Here is an 11,237-nt window from a genome sequence, read left to right as displayed (position 1 = left end):
TTCTTCTCATTTTTTTGAAAGTTGTCTTTCTTAAAACAATCATAGGTAATTTACATCCCTAGTATTTTAAATGAGGATTTCTAACTAAAAATAATTCTATTAAGTTCTTCCTTGCTTCTATGTAAATTCTTGAAGTTGGTTCACATATATTTACTCAAATCTTTCCCAAACACTAAAGAATTCTGCGTGTGTGTGTGTGAGAATGCTCCAAAAAGGGGGACGGGAGGGAAGGAAATTAAGGAAAGGCAAGTAGAGATGTGTATGTTCTAGGAAAGAACATTGAGATTGACAAATTATATAAATCCTAGAACTGTTGTAGAGTTGCCAGGAACGAGAATCCTAATAATTTAATATAAATTAGCTGATAAAACACTTTTTGAATGCCTTCAGAACATTAAATTTTAGTATATTTATGAGGAAATTCTATCAGGTAACATGTCAGAATTTAGGTGGGATTAGAGAAAGACCTGCAAATATGACTTTAAAGGTATAAAGCTTTGTCACACACAAACAGCAATGTAATTCAATTCTAAAAGTAACAACCTAAAGGACTGGACAGTCTGCATTATAATTAAATAGGTAGTAACATCTGAGGACATTATATTTAGTAACAATGAATAGCAAAACGCACAATATCTTCTTTAAGTTTTTCACTGAATCTCTCCATCACTTTAGCTTCATGTAATGAGGTATTTGTAAAGGTATGTGTTTACATTTTATGTTCCATTTAAACAAAGTTCTTTTTTTAGAAGGGGATGGACAAAAAAATAGTTGTTTTTTTTTAAAAGACAATCCAATATCTACCAATTCTTGATTTAATGAATTATTAGGGTTGTTTCTACACTTATTTCCTCTCAAGGTGTACACACTAAAACTACTTCCCATCAGAGAGATTCTAAAATTATCTCCAAAAACTGCATTTTACCTTGTAACAGTGCTGATTCTTACAGGAAACAGGCCAATAAGAGTCAAAGGAGAGGACCTTGCTGTTGTCTCAGGAATGTAAGTCACACTTTAGTTCTGAGGAGTGAATTCAGGAAACCAGAACAGTTTAAGCTTCAGAAGATATTAGAGCTGAAGATTGCCAGAGTAACTGAAATCACTTGGTGATAGATACCAAGTTCCTTTGTGAAGATAACAGTATTCATATTTACTGGGTTACTGGCGTATAATCTGAAATCTATAGCATTTGTTTGGGAAAGCTTTAGGAGGAAGAGACGGTTTATAAGTTACTCATTTTCTTCCTTTTCTGCATTTTGAGACTAGTAGCCACTTTCATTTGGAAATGATGATAAACAGTGATCTTGAACTATACTACTTATTCAAATCAACCCCATTAGATTTATAGTCACTTAATATCTCACCAAAATTTTAAACTGGGCATTTTCCTTCAATTCATAACTTCAAGTAAGTTACTCTATGAACATAGTACTTTATGATTCAGAATGATGAAAATAACAAAATTAAAGGCACTTAATGTTAACATTTCATTACCATGTCAATATTTCTTATAGGATTTCTATCTTAATCTACGGAGGAGCAGGCACAGCCCTTAGCCACTCCTGATAGTGCTGTTACTCACCCAGAATTCACCTTGATAATGGTTATTAGGTTCACTTTAACAGCATGAACACTCTATACTTGTCTTGAAGTATACTTAAAGAATTTATTAAGCTGATTCTTAAGGAGCCAAGTCAGAGCCAATATTCTAAGTCTTGAAAGCTCCCTTAAAAATGCAATTTTCATAGTCTTTAAATTTTAACTGTCATTGTTTATTACCAGTTTGGCTACATTCTCTACAATTTCAGCAGCATTTAAAGAGACAGTGTGTGTATGTACAATGGAAAAACAAAATGGCTTGCAACATCAGAAATAACAGCCACAGTTTAACTGTACAATATTAAGGAGAATCTGTGGTAAAGTAAGTAGAGCCTCCTTTTTCGCCAACAAAGACAACTTACATGTAAGTATCAGCATTATGAATATAACAATAAAGGAATAATTTTTACAGGAGTAAAATACAACATCCTGAAAAATAATGGTTTATACCATACAAGGCAGTTAGAAAATGTTCACATTTTAACAAATCTGTACAAACCACAAGAAACTTGTTTATGGGACCATCATCCCACCTTGCTGATAAGAACCTTCTAGAAATGTAGAATAACCATGAACAATGTATAAATCTAGTATCTATGTACTCCACAGCCCTAGAACCCAAGGAACTGATTTAGAGAATTCTATATGTCCAACATGGATCATTTTTACATGCCTTGATTGTTAATGAATGCCTGCTTTTAATATGCCTCTAGGATGTACAGTCAATTTGCACCTTTTTAAGGAGGTCATTCGATATATTTTTTTTTTTTTAGCAAAGAAGCAACATCATTTAGCAGCAATTAACGCGCCTTCGAGACTTAAAAAAAATACAATATCCAATTAGAAAAGCCATTATTTTTAAACATTTGTACAAGAATAAGCTGCTGAAACTTGGTAATTGAAATATGACATATGTACAACAATTTACAATAGAACTAGAAGGGAATTTATCATTATCCTGCATAGAACTGGTCTGCATTTGGTTACATACTGTCATTTGTTTTAATGAACAAGGCCTGGCATCAAAACAAAAATGTTACTTCTAACATATTGAAAACACTGGCGATATTACAATTCAGTGAATTCAACTGATTTAAAAATGAGCAGCGCATTTTGTCAAAGGTGTAAAGTATCCAGGAGTAATAGCTCTCCCTTTAACATAATCAGTGGGGAAAAAAAAGGACATGTGATTTCGAGGTACAATGTGGTAAAAGCCAGAACAGGCAAATGACAAAGTCTAACCTTGTCCAAAGATTCTAACTCTCACATTCTCTCTATAAAACACAACTGTCACCGTCATTCAGTTCTTACTTTGGTTTCGGCACATTAACTGCCGAATGCTGAAGAATGTATCCAGGCACTGTAGTTCTTGTGTTAGAAATATTTCTCATTTTTTCCAAATGTTTTTAAATAATGAAAAACTACCCTTCATATTAGACCTCTTTAGTAACAACCAAATGTATTTAAGTATTATAAACGTTATTTACAGTGTTTCCCCAAACAAATCAATCATTTTTCTTCGTCTGAACATGGTATTCTTGTTTCTGTGTAACAGGCAGTCACCCTTCACGTCTCAAGATTATTTATAGTCAGAAGTGTACATTTATTCACCATCCATGATCCTTTCCCATACAAATGACGCCACAAAGAACTTCAGCTCGCGAACAGTTCTCAATCACGTCCTGTGTAAAAAATAAAGGAACAAAAAAACACTCAAATGCTCTTGAACTCAAGTGTGCACCTGGAAGCAATTCAAAGATATCATGCCGATTTTGGAGGAAAGTCAGAACGTAATTATGCTTGAAGCGGGGGGTGTAGGGGATGCTGTCAGCCCAGCCATGTGCAAGTTTCCTGAAGAGTTTGATCTTCTCATGTGCGGGAGGAGGTACGGGTCATTTGCCAGTTGGTGCACATCAAATCGATCTTCTTTTCGGTATGCCAAACAGCGTCGTATAAAGGCCTTAAAAAAAATAAAAAAGTCAGCAGTTAAAATCTTTCCCCTTCTAAATTCCAAAGAATGGACACATTTAAGACAGCTTTTCCATCATTTCAAACTGAAACTTTTACTGTAACATTAAACAGTAACTACTGATTTCTTCCTCCCCTGACCTTTGAAAACCACTGTCTGTCTGATTTATGATTTGGCTATCCTAAATATCTATATGAGTACCTAGAATATAAGTGGAATCACACAATATTTGTCCTTTTGTATTTGGCTTATTTGACTTAGCACAATGTTTAAGTGTTATCCATACTTGCAGCATGCATCAGAATTTTGTCTCTTTTTAAACTGAGTAATATTCAACTGCATGTATATACCACATTCTGTTTATCCATTCACCTGTTGATTGCTATTGGGTTGTTTCCACCTTTTTGCTATTGTGAATGCTGTTTTGAACATTGGTATAAAGATCTATTCAAGTCTCTCCCTTTGCATCTTGTTGATGGTTTCCTCTGCTGTGCAGAAGCGTTGGTATGCACTTGTTTTTGTTGCCTTTGCTTTTGTTGTCAAATCCAAAAATTCCACACCAAGACAGAGGCCAAAAGCTTACCAGCTATATTTTCTTTTAGGAATTTTATGTTTCAGATCTTCACATCTTCTCATCTTCCATCCATTTTGAGTAAATTTTTGCCTATGGTGTGTAAGGGCTCAGTTTTCCTGACATCGTTTATTGAAGAGACTGTCTTTACTCCATTGCATATTTTTGACTCCTGTTCATAAAATAATTGACCATATATGTGTAGGTTTATCTCTGGGCTCTCAGTCCTGTTCCACTGATCGATGTGTCTATTTTTATGCCAGTACCATACTGTTTTGGTTACTACAGTTATATGACAGCAATTAGGGAGCTTGATGCCTCCAGCTTTGTTGTTTATTCTCAAGACTGCTTTGCCTATTCTAGACCTTTTGTGGTTCCACACAAATTTTATAATTGTTTGTTCTAGTTCTGTGAAAAATACAAGTGGAATTTTGGTAAGGATTACATGAATCTGTAGATTGCTTTAGGTAGTACAGACATTTTAACAATCAGTTATTTTTTAAAAATATATTTTATTGATATTTTACAGAGAGGAAGAGAGAGGGATAGAGAGTTAGAAACATCGATGAGAGAGAATCATTGATCAGCTGCCTCTTGAACACCCCCTACTGGGGATGCGCCCGCAACCAAGGTACATGCCTCTGACTGGAATTGAATCCGGGACGTTTCAGTCAGCAGGCCGATGCTCTATCCACTGAGCCAAACCAGTTTCGGCAACAATCAGTTCTTCCAACCCATGAGCATGGAATTTCTTTCCATATATTTGTGTTTCTTTAATTTCTCCCATTAACATCTTACAAGTTTTCAATGTTGGCTAAATTAATTTCTAGGTATTTTACTCTTGTATGCAAATGGGCTTATCTGAATTTCTCTTTCTGATAGTTTGTGTATAGAAATGCAACAGATTTTTTTTTTTAAAATATATTTTATTGATTTTCCACAAAGAGGAAGAGGGATAGAGAGCCAGAAACGCCGATGAGAGAGAATCATCGATCAGCTGCCTCTTGCACACCCCCTACTGGGGATGTGCCCGCAACCCAGGTACATGCCCTTGACTGGAATTGAACCTGGGACCTTTCAGTCCGCAGGCCGACGCTCTATCCACTGAGCCAAACTGGTTTCGGCGAAATGCAACAGATTTTTATATATTGAGTTTATCCTGCAATTTTACTGGATTTGTTGACTAGTTCTGACAGTTTTTTGGTGATGCTTTTAGGGTTTTCAGTATACAGTTGACCCCTGAAAACAAGGGTTTAGGGGTGAAACTCCCAGCAGTCAAAACCCACATGGAACTTATTTGGCCCCTGCATATGCACTTCCAACGATCTGCTGACCCTCATTCAATGTGAACTGTGTGGGCCAGCTGAAATATCTGTGTAAGTGGATTGGTGCAGTTTGAACCTGTGTCGTTAAAGGGTTAACTGTATAATATCATCTGTAAATTATTTCTTCCTTTTTGATTTTGATGCATTTTATTTATATTTTTGCCTAATTGCTCTAGTTAGGACTTCAAATATATTGGATATGGAAAGCTGCATTTATAATTACCAATTCTGCACACTTATTTCTAGAATGTATCTTCTGCTAAAATAACCCTCTCACTATCAGTTTAGTTTGGCCAGAGGGTGTGCTATTTTTAACCGTACTATTTTTTTTTTCCTATTGAGCATAAAGACTTTCTTTAGATGAAGGGGTACTTCACTGATGTTTTTGTTTCATAGGTTAACATTGAGCATCAGCACACTTTTAAAAGCTAAAACTGGAATATAATTACTATCTTTTCCTTTCTCAGACTGGTTTTACATATCCTGTCTTTGAGAAAAGCTTCTTTAAAAAAAACACACAACTAATTATAAGTATACTACCCTGTTTCCCCAAAAATAAGACAGTGTCTTATATTAATTTTTTCTCCCTAAGTTGTGCTAGGTCTTATTTTCAGGGGATGTCTTATCTTTCCACATGCTAGGTCTTATTTTCAGGGGATGTCTTATTTTCGGGAAACACGGTAGTAGCCCTGCGCACGAATCTGTGCACCAGTAGCTCTCCGAGGGGCCTGGTCACTCCGTGCCTGCTGCTCAGAGGCCAATCTGCTGATGGGTGCAGAAAGCTTGCCTTGTCACTATGGTGACGAAGCAAGCATTCCGCCAGGCTGCTCACACTGCCTGCTCTCAGCGGCAGATCCCTGGGCTTGAGGGACTCCAGTGGGGCTGAGAGGACTGGGTGCCGCCATCTTATGGTTATGGGCACTGACATATTTTGTGATGGAGTGATGGTTAATTTGCATATTTCCCCTTTATTAGATAGGATAGTACAAAGTGAATATATCTATGTAACTGGCAATCAGATAATTTTACCAAAACCATCTGAGTCTCTTCCTGCCCTTTTAGGCATGGACTCTGCCTTCTACCCTTTTATCACTATAGTTGAGTTTGCTGTTTTGACCTTTATATAAGTGATATCACAGATTATGTTTTCTTTATCTGGCTTCTTTCTTTCACTCATTATATTTGAGATTCATGCATTTTTTTTTTTTTTTTGCAACAGATAAAACATTCTTAGATAACAATTGGTAATTCTTTCCCTTTCTTATTGCTGACACTAGATGTACCCTATAGCTTGTGATGAAATAAACCATTAATTAGAAAATGATAACACATATAACTTTTTAATATGATCAAACTTCAATTTAAATGGAACAATTTTGCCTGTTTTTTTGTTTTGAAAATCATTAGAAGTAATTTTTTCTCTGAAAACAAATGTAGCTATTCTAACTATACCATGGTTAGCATACTAGTATTTTATCAAGTGTCTTTCTGATACCTTAGGTCTTATCTTTTTAAGTCATTAACAAATAAAAAAAAGTTTCAGATAACACTCCAAAAATGATTAAGATATAGAAAAAAAAATCAAGAGTGATTATGTTGAAGGCAGTTTAAAAGGATGAAAAACTAAGAACAAGGTTAAGAAGTATATGCAGAGTAAATATGCTTAAGATGCTTAAATGAGATCAGTAGAGGTACTTGGCAAAGGTGTGCTCTGTAGGGACAAAAGGTTATGAAACAAGCAAAAAATAATGTGATTTTCCCCTGTTACCAAACGGGTGACTGTGGGACCTATAAAGAGCCAGAGGTGGTAAACGGGACTTCTTTTTGGCAAACTAAATTCACACTATATTCATTCTTGTTACTATTAATAATGTCAATAAGTGGATTCTGCATTGACTAAAGTCATTTAGTTTCTATTCTCACTGATGCTATAGATAAACAGAAGACAAAATTTAGATGCTAACATCAAGTTCTTAAAAAATTTTTTATTTTTGTTTTTTTAAAATCTTTATTGTTCATATTATTACAGATGTTCCTCCCCCCCTCACCCCCCCGTTGCTCCCCTCCACCAGGTTCCCACCCTACCCTCTGCCCTTTCCCCACCCATCATTGTTCCCATCCATAGGTGCACAGTTTATGTTCAGTCTCTTCCCAAATCCCCATCTCCCCTTTTCCCCGAGAATCGTCAGTTCACTCCCCTTCTATACCTCTGATTCTATTATATTCAACAGATAATATTGTTCATCAGATTTTTTAAAAAAAATTTTTTGGTTTTTAGATTTACTTGTTGATAGTTATGTATTTGTTGTTCATAGTTTTTATCTTTATTTACTTTCTCTTCCAAAAGAACCCCCTTCAGCAATTCATATAATTCTGGTTTGGTGATGATGAACTCCTTTAGCTTTTTTTTTATTGGTGAAGCTCTTTATCTGGCCTTCGATTCTGAGTGATAGCTTTGCTGGGTAGATTATTTTTGGCTGTAGATTCTTGCTATTCATCACCTTGAATATTTCTTGCCATTCCCGTCTGGCCTGCATGGTTTTTGTTGAGAAATCAGCTGACAATCATATAGGTGCTCCTTTATAGGTAACTACCTGCTTTGCTCTTGCTGCTTTTAATATTCTCTCTCTGTCTTTTGCTCTTGGAATTTTAATTATGATTTGTCTTAGCATGGTCTTCTTTGGATTCCTTTTGTTTGGAGTTCTGTGCGCTTCCTGGACTTGTAAGTCTAATTCTTTCACCAGGTGGGGGAAGTTTTCTGTCACTATTTCTTTCAGTATGTTTTCGATATCTTGCTCTCTCTCACAATTCTGATGTTGGTTCGCTTGAAGTTGTCCCAGAGTTTTCTTACATTATCTTCAACTTTCTGGATTCTCTTGCCTTCTTGCTTCTACGGAGGAGTGTCTTCTGGCTCTTTATGTTCCAAATCTTTGACTTGATTCTTGCGATCTTCCATTCTGTTTTTAGGACTCTTAGGCTTTTACAGCTCCTCCGCTCTTCCTTCTGGTTTTCTCCTTGCTTCTCATTGTAGAATTTCCAGTCAGTTTACTTTCCTGTAGTTCTGGGTAATGTCCATTTTATATTTTAGTTGTATTTTATTGAAATTGTTGTGTGTGGCTGCGGTTAGGTGTTTACCTGTGCAGCCATCTTGGATCCTCCCAAAGTCTTATTTTTATTGTTGAAAGTATTATATATGTCCCCCATCCCACACCCCTTTACCCTCTTCCACCCAGTCCCTACCCCTTCCGCCTGGCCTTCACCACACTACAGTCTGTGTCCATGGGCTAAGGCATATCCTGTATAATAAACCCTATTATACAAATCGACCAAACGGAACAACCGGTGGAATGACTGGTTGCTATGAGGCGCACTGACCAACAGGAGGCAGATGCTCAACGAAATCTAACCTGGGACCTTTCAGTCCACAGGCCGACACTCTATCCTCTGAGCCAAACCAGTTTCAGCATGGCATTTCTAGTTTTGATTTTTTGAGGTAACTCCACTGTTTTCCATAGTGGCTGTACCAGTCTGCAGTCCCACTCACCATGCATAACTGTCCCCTTTTCTCCACATCCTCACTAGCACTAGTCATTTGTTTAGCCATTTTGACAGGTGTTGAGGTAGTACCTCATTGTCATTTTAATTAAAAAATATATATATATATTTTATTGATTTTTCACAGAGAGGAGGACAGAGGAATAGAGAGTTAGAAACATCGATGAGGAAGAATCATCAATCAGCTGCCTCTTGCACACCTTCCACTGGGGATGTGCCCGCAACCAAGGTACATGCCCTTGACGGGAATCGAACCTGGGACCTCAGTTCTCAGGCTGACGCTCTATCCACTGAGCCAAACCGGCTTTGGCCATTGTCATTTTAATTTGTATCTTTCTGATGATCAGTGATTTTGAGCATTTTTCATTCATCTCTTGGCCATCAGTATGTCCACTTTGTAGAAGTGTCTATTTAGGTCCGTAGCCCATTAATTGGATTGTCTTCCTTTTGTTGAGTTGTATGAGTTCTTTATATATTTTGGAAAATTAACCCCTTATTAGCTGTATTATTGTCAAATATGTTCTCCCATACAGTGGGTTCCCTTTTCATTCAGATGATGGTTTCTTTTGCAGTGCAGCTTTTTAATTTGATGTAGTTCCATTTTTAAAAAAAATTTTCCTTTGTTTTTCTTGCTGTAGAAGACGTATCTGTGAAAAGTCTGAGATTTTGATGCCTATGCTTTTTATTTTTTTTATTTTTTATTTTATTACAGTGGCTTTGTAGTGTAGTTTGATATCTGGTATTGTGATCCTCCAACTCTGTTCTTTTTTCCAAGACTGTTTTGGATATTTGGAGTCTATTTTCTGACTATAGGTTTTTTTTAATCTCCTTGGTTAAGTTTATTTCTAAATATCTTTAAAAAATAACCTGTTTACCAACAAAAAAAATTTATTTTCCCTTTCTGAGAGTTCATTATTGGTGTATTAAAATGCCATCAATTTTTGGATATTGATTTTATAATTGCTACATTTATTAAATTGAATATAATTTTGGTAGAGTCTTTAGGGTTTTCTATGTACAATATCATGTCATCTGCAAATAATTTTACTTCCTCCTCCTCTCTTCTTGTTTGATTACTGTGGCTAGGACTTCTGGTACTATGTTGAATAAGAGTGGTGCAAGCAGACATCCTTGTCCTTTTCCCATTAAGTGTTCTTAAGGGAAACTCTTAGTTTTTGCCCAATGAGTGTGATATTGATCATAGGTTTGTCATATATGGTCTTATGTTGAGGTATGATCCCTCTCTATTCCCACTTTGCTAAGAGTTTTTATCAAAAAAACTCTTATTGATATGATCATGTGATTTTTTTATCCTTTATTTTGTTTATGTAATGTATCACATTGATTGATTTGCAAATACTATACCAGCCTTGCATCCCTGGAATAAATCCCACTTGCTCATGGTGTATGATCTTTTAAATGTATTGCTGGATCTGATTCCCTAATATTTTGTTGAGGATTTTAACATCTATGTTCACCAGGGATATTGGTGTCAAGATCTTTTTAAAAGGAGCCATATTTACCTTACAAAAATACTCATTTTTAAAAATATGAACGGGCAAGTTATCTTTTTAATTGCCAAGCTTCTAAAAGTCATTCAAATGATTTGCAAAAGGCTAATAAAGATGCAATGGATAGGCTAACCCTGTGGTTGGCAAACTGCGACTCCTTGACTGTGGCTCTTCCACGAAATACCAAGGCGAGTCTATTTTGAAGAAGTGGCATTAGAAGAAGTTTAACTTTAAAAAATATGGCTCTCAAAAGAAATTTCAATTGTTGTACTGTTGATATTTGGCTCTGTTGACTAATGAGTTTGCCGACCACTGGACTAACCAATCTAGAGGAAGGCGGGGTGGAGAGAGATCAAAGAATTTATATGCATAACCCATGGACAGACAATAGTGGGGTGGAGGGAGTCAATGGGGAAGAAGAGGACATCTGTAATACTTTTAAAAATATAAATTTAAAATAAGATAACATGATCTATGGGACAGTTACTGGTATTACACAATAACCAGTACAATTACGAAGGCCATTATGACCTTGACCAGGGACATATAGCAGGGCTTATCTACACCTTCTAACAGAAGGTACAGAATGCCTCTTTATGAATTATTCTTATGGCCTAGACCAGTGGTCAGCAAACTGTAGCTCACAAGCTGTGGCTTGCCGCTCCACTGACTGAGTTTGCAACCACTGGCTTAGACTCTTCGTAACA

General features: G+C 36.2%; 1 protein-coding gene across 7 annotated transcripts in view; it reads right to left on the bottom strand.

Annotated features, from left to right (window-relative positions):
- Positions 1-1,750: 1,750 nt before the first annotated feature.
- The window catches only part of TLK1 (tousled like kinase 1), a 121,493-nt gene continuing 112,006 nt past the window's right edge, over positions 1,751-11,237 (bottom strand). For all 7 annotated transcript variants that reach the window (XM_036420870.2, XM_045575682.1, XM_045575683.1 and 4 more), the window contains one exon: positions 1,751-3,559. In XM_036420870.2, the coding sequence (XP_036276763.1) occupies positions 3,383-3,559 (177 nt within the window). In that variant the 3' untranslated portion in view covers positions 1,751-3,382. The remainder of the gene's footprint in view (positions 3,560-11,237) is intronic.

Source organism: Pipistrellus kuhlii, unplaced genomic scaffold, assembly GCF_014108245.1.
Source record: "Pipistrellus kuhlii isolate mPipKuh1 unplaced genomic scaffold, mPipKuh1.p scaffold_m20_p_7, whole genome shotgun sequence".
NCBI lineage: Eukaryota > Metazoa > Chordata > Mammalia > Chiroptera > Vespertilionidae > Pipistrellus > Pipistrellus kuhlii.
Note: the sequence above shows the minus strand (reverse complement) of the source record. Positions and strands in the feature narration are given on the sequence as shown.